The sequence below is a fragment of the Fukomys damarensis genome, unplaced genomic scaffold, assembly GCF_012274545.1.
Source record: "Fukomys damarensis isolate Sample0158 unplaced genomic scaffold, DMR_v1.0_HiC HiC_scaffold_16, whole genome shotgun sequence".
Classification (NCBI taxonomy): Eukaryota; Metazoa; Chordata; class Mammalia; order Rodentia; family Bathyergidae; genus Fukomys; species Fukomys damarensis.
Window position 1 is genome coordinate 26,136,439 of NW_022900928.1, and position 13,777 is coordinate 26,150,215.

Below are 13,777 nucleotides of genomic sequence, written 5' to 3' on the forward strand. Positions count from 1 at the left end.
TCACTTTTGAGATTTAACAGCATTTAATACACAAGACTTCAAATTTAGAATAAAATTTTTAGAATAACATCTATAAAATATTACCAGTATTATTTAATCAAAGAAAATGGGATGCGGTTGGTTCAAACTTAACTTCCAAATTTTTGGTTACTCTAGAACCAAGACTTGCTCTATGATATTAAATTAGTTTTTAAAAATTACTTGTTTTGAGCATGTCGTTGTAATAGACCTTTATTGGATCTTAGCCTGGATATGGTAAGATTTGCACATCAAAAAACTTACTTCAAATGGTTTCAATTCATTATAGTATGTTCCCATTACAACTCCCCAAATGATTTTTTTTTTGAGGAAGAAAATCCTAGAAAACAAAGATGACCTCAAATATCACAGGACATCTTACAATTTGGCATCAACTTCAATATCTTCTCAGTGTCTATGATTTTTTTACTCCTACCTTTAATTCCTCTTTCTGAGGTACAATTATTCAAATGTTCTGCCTCTTGTAGACAAAGTAAACACAGTCTCTTCAGCACAATCTTTTTTCCTACAAGAAATTCATTCCAGATACTTTTTCATTCAATTTTCACATTATGTTGAAGCAAGTTTTTTGATATTCATGAAAATTCTCCTCTACAGCCCACCGTGTAAATCATTCAGATTTTATGTAAACAAAGAGGACTCATAAAGAGTTGATCGTAATTAGTTTGTTACAATGAATAATTTTTTGGCTATTTAGGATAAACAGAGGGTGGCCTCATATCTTTGAGACAATACTGTTCCTAGAGTTGAGTCTGTGGCTAGAGACAGTTAGAAGGCATGCATTTGAAAAATAATTTGAAGAATTGTATCACCCCCCCCAAGTATCAGTAAACAAAACAGTCCAAAGCTAAGCTTTTCCTTTTTATGATACTCACAGTATAATGAGATTGTGTTCATATTATATGCCTGCCATTCACGAACCCTCTGACTGGGATTATATAAAATCTCACTCTGAGCAAGAAGCCAGTGGGGAGGGGTCTGGCAGCATCCAGCACAGGCTGGTTTCCCTGCAGTCAAGTCAAAGGGCTCTTACTTCTCCCTGCAGGTAACTGCCTGACACAGAGCAAAGTAGGCATGGCTTCCAATGCATTTGATGATCAGTATGAGGGCCGTATCCAAGAAACGGAGGGAAAAGCTCCCCAGCTATTAAAAGAAGAACTGAACATGAATATGCAATTAAAATATGAGTCGGAAAAAGCCCAGAAATACTGGAAGGAAGTAAAGAACAAAATAAACTCTCCAGAAAATATCAGTGATTTCCATGGTACAGTTCTAGTGGCCTACCCAGGGGAAATTTCACAAGATTTTAACACAGCTGTGAGATAATTCCGTCAAAATTCAGATAAGTTTCAGTATAATGCCTTCCATTATTACTTGACAAGAGCTCTTCAGCTTCTCAAGGAACAGAATTGTCACAACGTTTATAGAGGCACTGGTACCAAATTTTATTACAATGGGAAAGGTAGTGTACAGTTTGGGCAATTTACATCATCATCTCTGAATGAAAAAATAGCTCTGAACTTTTCAGAGGAAGGTGGAACACTGTTTAAAATCAAGACCTGTTTGGGTGTTGATATCAAAACATTATGTTTCCAAGGGAAGATGAAGTGGGTTTTCTGTTTTGTTTTGTTTTGTTTTTTTGTTTTTTTTTTATTTTTTTTTAAGATAAAGTGTTAATTCCAGGATACAAGGTGCGTGACAAGGTCACCATAAAACAAACCTCAAAGACTGAGGAGTAACTATAACTGCTTCTGTTGTTCCAAAACTTCCTGCAATTTCAACAGCTCAGGTGAGTCTGGGTTTGCACTGGAGGTGCAGCTGGTGGAGCCAGCACAAAATACAAGAGGGGGTTTCTCCCTACCAGAAATCCCCAAGGCAGAAAATAATGGGCCTCCAGTCCACTGCTGAAGAGTATCAGATTCCTAAAAAGAAAGGACTACTGTCCTAAATTAGAGATCAGAGCCCAGGCTCAGACACAAGGGTCATTTCTATTCAGCCAAGCTCTCAACTCACTGCTGTGCAGAAAGGTCAGAAAGATCCGCTGGACACCAAGTGAAAGGAGATGTGAAAACGACTGGTCTGTCAGAGGACATGCCAAAGGTCAGGGGAGTCAGGAGGTCTTGTTCCAGCAGAAAGGACTGGCTGTAACAGTAACCTGGGCAAGAGATGAGGGTGCCCAAAGCAAGCATGTGGCAGTGGTGGTAGGGGGAGGAGCTGAGATTGGAGCCATCTGTGAAATGTTCTAGGAGGAAGAGTGAAAGCTGGACAGACTGAGGGTGTGGTTAGAAAGCAGAGTGGTAGTACCTGCAATTTCTAATATGGCTAGTTTATAGGTTCTGTGTAAGCTTGAGGACATTTCTATGGGAGTGGTTGGCTGAATAGAATAACAGGTGAATAACTTTGGAGCAGGAGTCAATTAATTGAAATATTTTGCACTAGTGGTGTTTCAGAAGAGTGAAGTACTAGTACATAAGGACTGGACCAAAGATACTATGAGGCTGAAGAAAGAGAGGCATACAGATATAGAATTGTACACAACGCAATTTATTGGGGGCGCATACTGATGGAAGTGTGGGCTTGGGCTACTGCAAGGCCAGCTGGGTCCCTGCAATTTCAGCCAGCAATATTCATATATATATATATATATATATACATACATACATACATACATACATACATACATACATATATAATCTTCACCCTAGCTGAAATATACCGAGTTTATCAAAGAGGCACATTCCTGGAACAGGGTCCACTTGTATAGCTCCACGTAGCACTCTAATGACTGTGTCTATTTATAGCTTGCTGGGAAACTAAAAAGGAAAAAACAAATATTCTGGGGCAATCATGGCAGTTACTACTGAAGATGGCTGCTGAGGGGTCAAGCTGAGTCCATACAAGTGGGCCACATGCTGAAACACACACCCTGGACACAGAATGATGAAGGATAGAACTGGTAAAACAGAGTAACACAAATCTCTGTAAAGGTGTATCACAGATTAATGATTGAAAGTGGAAATGGAGAGAGCATCAAGGAAGCCCATTACTACCCCAGCCTCATGATGAGTGAGGAGTGCCACCATGAGCACAGTACGCATCCTTTTCCAAGCAGTTCGGCTTTCAAGTTTCTGTGCCTTTACACCCATCATTTCTTATAGCCTGAAGTCTCTTCTTTTTTTTTTTTTTTCTTTTTTGAACTAGGGGTCGAACTTGGGACCCTGAGCTTTCGAGGCAGGTGACAGCACCTCTGAGCTAAATCCCCAGCCCACAGGAGGTCTCTTCTTTTGATCACATATCATACTTCACCCATGCTAAAGCGTAGTAAGTTTTATCATGGTAATTGTCTTTCAAGACTTAGTGCAAATATCACTTCCAATGGCAAGGCTTCCTTGATATATTCAGAAAAGTTAAATATCACACCATGCTTTCTGAGAGGATGGAAATTGAGCCAGCAACATGAACACCTGAAACTAGGCTTTTATTAGGGGGACGGGGGCTAGAGGACAAAGTTCTGGGCTGTCTTGACCAATGGTGAGAGCAGCGGGGAAGGGCTGGCTGGGTGAGGTTTTATATGGGTAAGGGGTTATAAGGGTGGGGCATAGTGGAAGTAGATGTTTGGCTGCAGCCAGAGGCAAGGTTTAAATCCACTGCCAAGTTTGAATTTCCCAGTGGGAAGGACTACAAGTGGGAGAGCTTTGTGGCAGGAAAGCTGGGTCTTTATTTCCCCTAAGTGATTTATTATCTTCCAGTAAGAGCCATTTAAGATGTTGGGCTAGGGCCATCTAGCAGAGGACTCTATCACTTTCTGTTATAGATTTAGAATGAGACCACCTCAATGGTAATCTGGCTGAACGTCACTACCTCTGTGACTTTGGGCAAACTGTGCCTCGATTTCTCATTTGAAAAACAAGGATGTGAATAACAGATGCTTCATTTGTATTGCTGTGAGAATTAAGAGAGATATTCAAGACTTACTGCCTGGCCCATGGATGTTGCTCAACAAATACTTTTTGTTTTCCCATGGAAAACCTTGTACACATCTCAGCAGTTTCATCTCATCATGTCTACATGACAATCATTTACTTACAGTCTGGAAACTTTGTTTCCTTATTCACCTGCACTCAGGGACTGCCTCAATGTCCAGTTTAAATCAGGTCCCTCACATACGTGGTTATAGAAAATTATGTTTTATTGAGAGGCCAGGCACCCAATCAAAAGTGGATTTAAATGGCAGAGGAACTGAGTATCTAGCAAATTTAGACCAAATTAGTTCTGTTTTGAAGGGGTTCTGGCACAGGATAAATCTCTGGAGGTAGAAATGGAACCATTGGTTTATTACAAGGAGACCCTGAGTTTCTATATAGACAAATTGTGAATTTAGATCCAACCTCATGAAAACAAGGTAAGCAGGTAGAGAGTCCAGCAGAGGAAAGATGCTGCCCGCCATCTGGGCCAGAGAGTTGCTTTTTTTTTAAAGAGTTGATGTTAAGGTGCAGGCAGGTTGAGAACCCCAGGTCAGGAAGCCAGATCTCACTAGCTACAGTTAACGCCAGCTAGTGAAGAAAGGGCTATGTATTTTGCTGCAAGACAAAAGGTTCAGATCCAGAAACTTCTTCCTGAGTTGAGCAGGACAAGCATAGAGGGACTCCCACAAGGGCCAGGAAAGCTGCCAGCCCCAGATGGGGAAAACTTTTCTCATTCAGGCACAGTGGCTTAAGCAGGGGCCTGGACAGTGGCTGGGGGAGGGGTTGAGAGACCCATGAGCTCTGTCTACTTCAGTGACCTTGAGTTCAAGAACCAAAAGGATGTGTCTTCAAGTCTCTCCCTGGTATTTTTTGAGGACTTTGGGAACCCTGGGAAAGCAAACAAGGTACAGTGAGGCCCTAGCACCCGCTCTTTTGGATTTTGAACTAAAGGGGAAGCCTAAAACATTTGCGAGGCCCATGTCTCCCAAACTCCCTCTGGAAACCTTTCTTTCTCTTCCTCCCATCTGCAGGAATGATAAAAGGCCCTGAATTCCTGGTGTTGCTGCTGCCTACTCTCCTCATACTACTGCTTCTGCATGCTGAGCTGTAACCCTGACCTGCCTGGAGTTAGTTAGTTAGGGTGGGGGCAGGAGGCCAAAGACCAGGAACCTGACTTGTTGTCCAATACCAGCAATATTGGGAAGAGTGGGATTTACTTAATGCCATGTACCCCAATGTATGAAGAAACTACTGAGTCTGAGTGCAAAAGTGGGCAGGCTGTCTTAAAATTTACTTCCTGAGATAAATTCCTCGTCTCTTGACACTTTGGTATGATTAAAATGTAAGTTATATACTTTTGTATTTTGCAGAACTAAGGAAAAAGCTATATTTTAATGCACTGTCAGTAGTCTTAAAAATGTAATTTGTGATGAATGTTATAATCTAGATAAATAAACCATTCATAATTACACCTTGATTTTCTATGACTTGATATTTTTATAGGTTGTATTCTCTATTCAAGAAATTCTCCTAAGGCATTACATGTGATGTAGACATTTTTACAGCTGAGAAAGTTCATGGTATACATTTTTCATAGATCTTCTTGCAGGAATGATTAACTGGGACATAAATATGAGGGCTGTCTTAGATGAATTCATCTCCTTATTCTACTCTACCGGTAATGCAAGCAGTTACCAAGCTCTGTCAATTAATTTAATAATAGCTCCCAAATCTATTCCTCATCTCTCATCCATCCTAATCGTCGGCAAGGAAATCGATAGGCACATTCTGAGGTGTGGTTGGAGCCAAGAACTCTAGACACTGTGCTCACTAAGCGTGGGTTTAAGCTAAAATACACAGAACTCTTCTCACTCATTCCCCACTCTCCATGCCTGGAGACCACAGTGCCCTGGCCTACCGGCTAGTGAGATAAATTGTAAAAACATGGTATGTAACACCAAATAATAGAATGGTGGTATAATAGACAGAGACATGACCCACACAAGCATAGGATCTAGGTATATGACAAGGTTGGCCTCACAAATCACAGGCAAAAAATGTAAGTCAATTAATGTAGTTAGGAAAACTGGCTATTCATGGGGGTGGGGACTGAATTCCTCAACTGCATCTGTTGAACAAAATGTATGGGAGGCCATTCATTGTTTTAGATTAAGCTCCTGCACTAGGCCCCATAGGCTAGAACAAAGCAGAATGGAATCGCTGTTGCTAGGTGCCTTGTAGTCAAAGTGAATTTATATTGGTATAATCTCCGGTCCTGAGTTCAATCCCTGGTACCAAAAACAAACAAACAAATAAACAAATAAATATATAAAATTTCTCCAAAAGCTCATGTACAGAAGGCTGTCTCCAGCTGGTGGTGCTATTGGGAGGTGGTGGAAATGTCAAGAGGTGTGGTCTAGTGGGCGTTAGTGGATCTCTGGAAGTAGGTCTTTGAAGGGTACATTTTGGTCCCTCTCTGGAGACCTTTTGGTCGTCTCTTTCTCTGCTTCCTGTCCACAATGAGGTGAGCTCCTTTGTTCCACCACATGCTCATCACAATGATGGGCCCAAGTGAACATGGACTGAAACATCAGAAACCATGATCCAACATAAAGTTTTTCTCCTTTAAGTTGGTTTTCTCAGGTATTTTGTCACAGCAACAAAAAAACTAACAATAAGGAAGTACCTGCTATTCTAAACCTATTTTAAAAAGTGACTTCAAGCCAGGAATTTAGCTCAGTGATTCCAGTGCCTGTTTTGCAAAGTCAAGGACCCAAGTTCAATCCCTGGTACCCAAACAAGCAAACAAAAGTGACTTTGAAAAGACCAATGTACTTTTGCTTCTTTATTTCTGCTTTCTTCAGCCCTTTGTTGCCTATAAAGCTAACTCTCATCTCAGTGATCAGAACATCTATTCTAAGAATAAGATATCTGATTCTAGAATTGCTAACAAAAGCCACTTAGGCCTTTTAAGAGAATTTTCTTTGTTTTAATGCGCCATACATAAAAGTATTCCTCCTAAAATTAAAGACCTAAATGTGAAAAATAAACCTCTAAAGCTATTATAAAAAAGTATTGGAGTTAGAGCACTTGTCTCGCATGTGAAAGACCCTGGGTTTAATCTCCAGCACCACAAGGAAAAAGAAAGTGAGAGAATATTAAACATTAGAGCAGAAAAAGGGAAAACTGAGTTTCTTTCTTTTTCATGACTAACAGAGGCCTCTCCAGGGTTCTCCTTATAGTCACGCAAGGATATAGGAGGCTAGAGGTTCCATCAGAGAATGTTCTTTCACAGTCCCTGGAGCAGGAAAAGGGAATTAGATGAATGTGAGACTGGATCCCTGGATCATAATTGTCACTTTTGCCTAGAAGTAACATCACTACTTTTGCTCATATTTCATTCCTCAAAGCAAGTCTCCCAGCTACAGCAGTCAACTTTGTTTTTGTTGTTTGTTCGCTTTGTGTTTTGGTACCAGGGATCAAACTTGGGACCTTGCTGGGACCTTGCGCTTGCGAGGAAGTCGGCGGAACCACTGAGCTAAATCCCTGGCCCCCAGCAGTCAACTTTTAAAAGGGCTTTCCAGGTGTCTGGAAGGAAAGAGGAGAAGATCTGTAATAAAGTTTATCATTTGGAATAGTATTTCTGAAGATTGAAAAGAAAAAAAATAAATTTGCAATAGTAATAACAATACAAATAACTAAAATTTATTGGCTGCTTACTGTGTATCAGAGCACATTGTTCCAAGCACTTTACATGTTTATTCATTTAATTCTCATAATAGCCTCCTCATGAGGTAGTGATATAGGTCATATGACATATGGACCTCTAAATAATATAGGGGAAATATTACAACTCTCCACCCACTAGAAGTCTAACACACCAAGTTTGTGTTCTCTAAAACAGAAGAATGAATTCTAGGAACAGCAGAGCTTAAGAGTAGCAAGAATTTATTGAGAGAAAGATAGCTTCTAAGAGAGATAGAAGTGGGCCCACAAAATGGGTTGCCCAAGGACCCTACTTCTCAAGGGAGTTTCATAGAGCAAAGTCGTGAGTTGAGGTGGGTACAAGGTGGGACAAACTATAGGCAACCAATAGGATTACAAATATGGCTGCTTAGGTAAGGTAATATGAATCAAATGGAAAAATCACAAGGTAAGTATGAGGTGGGACAAAACTATGATCAACTAATAAGATTACAAATGTAGTCATTTAGGTAATATTGATTAAATGGGGAAGTAAGTCACATAGCAAGCTTGGATGAAATGAACAAGGACTTTTCCTGGAAGTAATGGACTAGGGAGGTCTTATTTCTCCTCCCAAGGTGATTGATGCCCATTTAGAATATAAATAGCTGCTGTTCATCCCTAGGGGAAGTATGTGGCTGTAGTCTATTTTCTTTTCTCCAAGCCTGGCCTTCAGTGAATGCACCTCCAGCCACAGTTGTGAGGGTGCTTATCTTCTGCCTTGACTGTCTCAAGGGCCCTGCCCTGTCTGGCTGCCTATACCATTGTAACTAATTTAACTGTGTATAATAATAAGTTCTATTATTTCCCAATTTTACAATTGAGGCACTGAGAGGAAAAATAATATCAAAAAATAAAACAGAGCTGCTAAGCAAGGAAAGGAAGGGTGAACATAGAAAGGGGAGGTCAGGGCTTTTTAAGTGTTAGGAGGTGTCACGCTAAGTAAACAGTGAAAACTAGCACTCCAGATAGGGTAGACTGGGTTCACCAGTCTGCACATAATTACTTAAAAGAAATCCTATTGTTTTTCAGTCAGGAAAGAGTCTCTAGTTACTATTTGGTACACGGGGGTCATTAGAAGTTCATGATTATTTATCAACTTCCGCAGGAAATGAACATTTGTGATGAAATAAAGCATTCAATTTGGACATGTCCAACCTAGGCTAACGCTTCTGTAAGTCAAAAAATTTCCTTTCAAACAGTGAATAAATTAAGTCAGAATCAAACATTTAAAGTTCCAATGGGCAAAATACACCATAAACACAATGTAGGAGTAGACTGGGAAAGGGTCTTTACAAAATTTATAATACATAAAAAATGTCTACCAATCAACTTTCAAACAATTAGAAAACTTGAAAACATAAACAGGCAACTTATTCATGAGAAAATCATACTTTTTTCAGTGATCGCTTCTGTGCAAGTTGAAATTGAGATGCAAATTGAAACAACCATGACTTCTTAGTTCACCTATTACACTGGCCAATGAGGATACAGCTCAGGGGCAGAATGACAGGCCCACCCCTGTCAGACCTCCCCCCACCCCAAGTAGGAATGGGCTAGGGAGGTTTTGGTCTTCCATCCTGATGTTAGATACCTATTTAGAATACCAGTCATTGCTGTTCATCCCTAGGGGAAATATGTAGATGTAGTAGTTGCTTTTTCTTGAAGACTGGCCTCTAGTTAATGTGCCTCTGGCCACAACTGTCTTCTGTGCTGAGGGCCCAGCCCCGTCTAACTGCCTGTAACATTTATAATGAACTTAGCTGCCTACAATATCCTAGCTTTTGTTAAAGCAAAACTCTTGAGAATGAAAGTGTCTCTAAAATAAAGGAGTTTATTGAACCATTATAGATGCTAACCAGAAAAAAGACCAGGTCCTGGGACAAGTTCCTGAAACTACCAGCAACAGGCCTGTTTAGCAGTTGGAAAATGATCTACAGAAGCAATGAACTTGGAGGAAGGAAAACCTAAGTTGTTTACTTTGAACCTGCACTTGCTACGAATGAGAAGGGCAGGCTAAAACAAAGAGGGGAAAGCTTTGGAATAGGTGGAGGGCCCATAAGAAGTACTTGTGACTTCTGGATTGGCTGGAGTCAAAGTCTGGAAAGTTTGTACATAAACAGAGTTTCTTGGTCCTTGTGTTGAGCAGTGAAAGGATTTAAGAAAAGCTTTTAACATAAGTAGTCTCTGGTTCTTTGCAAGTAGCTGTTAACTGGTTAACTTCTCTTTCTTCAGCTTCAGACTCTTTTAATTGATTTAGGACATCTGAGAATTTTTTTGAATCTACATGAGATTGTGTGTCTTGTGGTGTGTTTTGTTTTGTTTTTCCTTTTGGTACTGGGGATTGATTCTACACCCTTCACATGGAGCACATCCCCATCTCTTTTTTCTTTTCTTTTCTTTTAATTTTGAGACATTCTTACTAAGTTGTGAAATTGCTCAAACTGGGCTCCAATTTGCACTTCTCCTGCCTCAGCCTCCAGAGTGTTGGGACTATAGGTATGCCCCACCACACCTGGCTTGTACCTCTTGTTCTTATATTTTTCATACATCCTTTATTTATCATCCGGGTGATGCTTTTTAAGGCTGTAACCTGTGTAACACATTATGAGCAATATTGTGACATAAGCAATTATTTCCATACTAGTATAATATTTTGTTCAATTAAAAAATACACAGGGCTGGGGATATAGCTCAGAAGTAAAGAGCTTGCCTTGTTTTACCTAATCATGAGAGATTATAGAGAACTGCCACCATTCTGGGCCAAATTTGAGTCTTTTTTTTTTTTTTTTAAATTCAAATTTGAGTCCTTTATTGTCAGGCCACATTCAAGAGTAGCTCACACCCCAAAGCTCTCAATGATAAAAAGTGGCTTGCAGGGGTACTTTTAAGTGGCTCTTCTAATTGGGGAGGGCTCAGGGAGAGTGGTAGTACAAGCAGAATTTCACAGGAGCAGAACTTTATTAAGTTACTGGGGGTGGGGGAAGTTTCTCACAGTTTAGTTGAAACCAATTATCACAGGTTTACAAGGTTGTAAAGATAACATATAGTGGCAGACCAAATGGGAAGGTGTAAAGGTAACATACAGTTGCAGACTGCAGGATGTGGTGGGTCTGTCTTGCAGTAACTGAGGGGACTCCAGAGTGGGAAAGGGGAGGCAGCCACCAGGAATCACAGAACTTTACACAAAAGGAATCAGATTGGCTATCACATTTCCAACTCCTCTAAGTATGGTCAAAGACTGACTCATCTTGAACCTCCTGAGTGGGTAACAGTTCAACACAGGCGATACTATTTTACAAATTATCTAATTAAGGATACAGGGCCCAATCAGGAGCCCAAGGAAAAGCAGGATGAGGACAACGGTGGTCCCTTCCATGCTGGGGTGAGTTCCTCTTTCTGGAAGACCTTGACAAGCACAGTGTCTCCTGGCTGGAATGGGTGGCACGGTAAGGGTATATCTGTGTCTGGGTAAGGGTAGAGTAGCACGTATCCTGACATGGACAGAAGCCTGTACCTGTTGAAGAGATTGAAGGAACTTTAATAGAGACTGGTTAGAAAATTCCTCTAGCATCCCACTTTTCACTTTTGTAGCAGGGGAGGAAGCCTTTTAAACATAATCTCATAAGGAATAAAGCCTGTTTTATAAGGTGTGCATCTCACTCAAAGGACAGCCAAGGGCAGCAGGTTGACCCACCCTTTATCAGTTTTTAATTTGATCAAAGCAGATTTTAGGGTACAACTTATTCATTCCACTTGCCTCAAGCTTTGAGGTCAATAGGCACAATGGAGGTTTTAATTTATACCTAGTGCCCTACTGACTGACTGAGTTAAAGAGACACTATAAAGGCGGGGACATTATCAGATCTAATGGACACCAGTAACCCAAACCTGGGGATCATTTTCTGGAGCAGCTACTTTGCCACCGTAGTGGCAGTGTCTGCCAGGTAGCATAGACCTCTGCCCGATCTGAGAAGGTATCTATGAAAACCAGAAGGTATCGATAGCTGCCCGCTGGCATCCTGATCTCTGTGAAGTCCATTTCCCAGTGTATCCCCGGGCTCATGTCTCTGAATCTAATCCTGAGAGGTGCAGATGGGCCCTGGTGAGGATTTACTTGCACACAGGCTAGGCACCTAAAAGAAGCCTGGAGAGCCAATTCTTGTAATTTTGGGAAACCTTATCTTGGAGCTCGAAGCTCAGCCATCTTGGAGGCCCCTAGGTGTGTGACCGGATGTGGCTGCTGAATGAGTTGTCACCCTGGTGCCTGGGGGAGGTAGATAATGGCCTTCTGAACATTTCCACCAGCTTTGGGAATCCTTTTTGCTTGTGCTATCTCACTTTTTTGTCTTCCTCTTTATTGAAAGTGAGACTAGCCGGGAGCAGAGAGGGAGGTGGGCCTATAGCAGGTAGTGTGATTAAGGGTTCAATTGGTTTTAGGCCCACCTCCCCGGCAGCGGTCAGTTTATCAGCCTTCTTGACCAATAAGGCAGTGGCAGCTACTGCCCGAAGGCATGAAGGCTTCAGGATCTAATCTTTTACAGAGGTAGGCGCCAGGGTGACTCCAGGGCCCTAAGGATCATGTTAGGATGCCTTGGTGCTCCTTCTCACCTCACGTAGATGAACAAATAAAATGGCTTAGTGACATCAGACAATGCCAGAGCTGGGGCTGATACCAGTGCTTGTTTCACTTCTTGGTTTGTTTGTTTGCTTGTTTTTTGAGACAGGGTCTCACTATGTAGTTGAGACTGACCTGGAACTCACTATGTAGCCGAGGCTGGTCTTCAACTCACAGTGATCCTCCTGCCTCAGCCTACCAAGTGCTGGGATTACAGGCATGCACCACCACTCCTGACTACCAGTGCTTATTTTAGATCCTGGAACACCTTTTCTTCTTTTATCCCCCATTCTGGGGGTTGGTCTCCTGTGGTGGAATGGAGGGGCTGCGCTATCTTGGCAAACTGGGGTATCCACAGGTGACAGAATCCAGCTGCACCTAGGAATTCTCGTACCTTTTTCTTGGTGGTTGGCATGGGTATCTGGAGAATGGCCTGCTTTCTGACCTGAGACAGACTTCTCCTTTCCTCTGAGATCTCACACCCCAGGTACGACACTAAGGAGACACAGAGTTGTGCCTTTTTTGGTTGAGACTCAAGACTCGGTAGCCCGACTCCTCTAGTAACTGGAAAAAGCTCTTGCACTCCCTGCAGGCTTTCTGAAAGACTGGCAGCAGCTAGCAACAAATCGTCCACATAATGAAGCAGGGTAGGCTTAGCATTGTGAGATAAAAATTCACCAAGTCCTTCTAAAGGGTCTCACTGAACAGAGAGGGGGTGTTCTTAAATCCCTGGGGCAGCCGGGTCCAGGTAAATTGATGGGATCATCAGAAGCTGGATCAGTCCATTCGAAGGCAAACATGGGCTGGATAACTGGGGCAAGAGGCAGAGTAAAAAAAGGTATCTTTTAAATTTAGCACAGTATACACTTGGTATTTGGGAAACAGCAAACTCTGGATTGGGAATGGGAGGGTATAAAGTTACCATTCACTGGTTGACTTCTCTCAAGTCCTGGACTGGTCTGTAATCTGACATCCTCAGTTTCTGTACCAGCAAGAATGGGGTGTTTGATAGAGGCTGATAGGGAGTTAATATCCCAAAGACCAGCAACCACTTGATGGGAGTGGCTATCCTGCCTGGCCTCCTGGAAGATGGGATATTGTCTAACCCCCACAGGCATGGCAGTCAACAAGAGCTCAACTATCAGTGGGGGTGGTGAGCTGGCAAATCCAGTGGGTTAGTTTCTGCCTACACCTTAGGGAACTCTGCCTGAAGTCTGTCCAATAGGCCGTTGGGGCTTGTTTCCTCTGGGTTCTCTTCCCGCAAGAGGAGATACTCCATGGATAGAGCAGTGGTTAAAGACAGGTGGTATGAAGGAGGTGACATCTGAGCCTTGGTCAGAATGAAGGAGATAGTGACCCTCATAAAAAAAAAAAAAAAAAAAAAAAAAAAAAAAAAAAAAACATCTAAGCA

The 13,777-nt window shown here is 41.7% G+C and overlaps 1 protein-coding gene across 1 annotated transcript; it reads left to right on the plus strand.

Moving 5' to 3' along the window:
- The first annotated feature begins 1,113 nt into the window (after positions 1-1,113).
- Positions 1,114-1,778, plus strand: LOC104847774 (T-cell ecto-ADP-ribosyltransferase 2-like). Its single transcript, XM_010603340.1, is given in 3 exon segments — positions 1,114-1,624; positions 1,627-1,650; positions 1,711-1,778. Coding segments are annotated over 3 exon segments (603 nt in total).
- Positions 1,779-13,777: the final 11,999 nt, after the last annotated feature.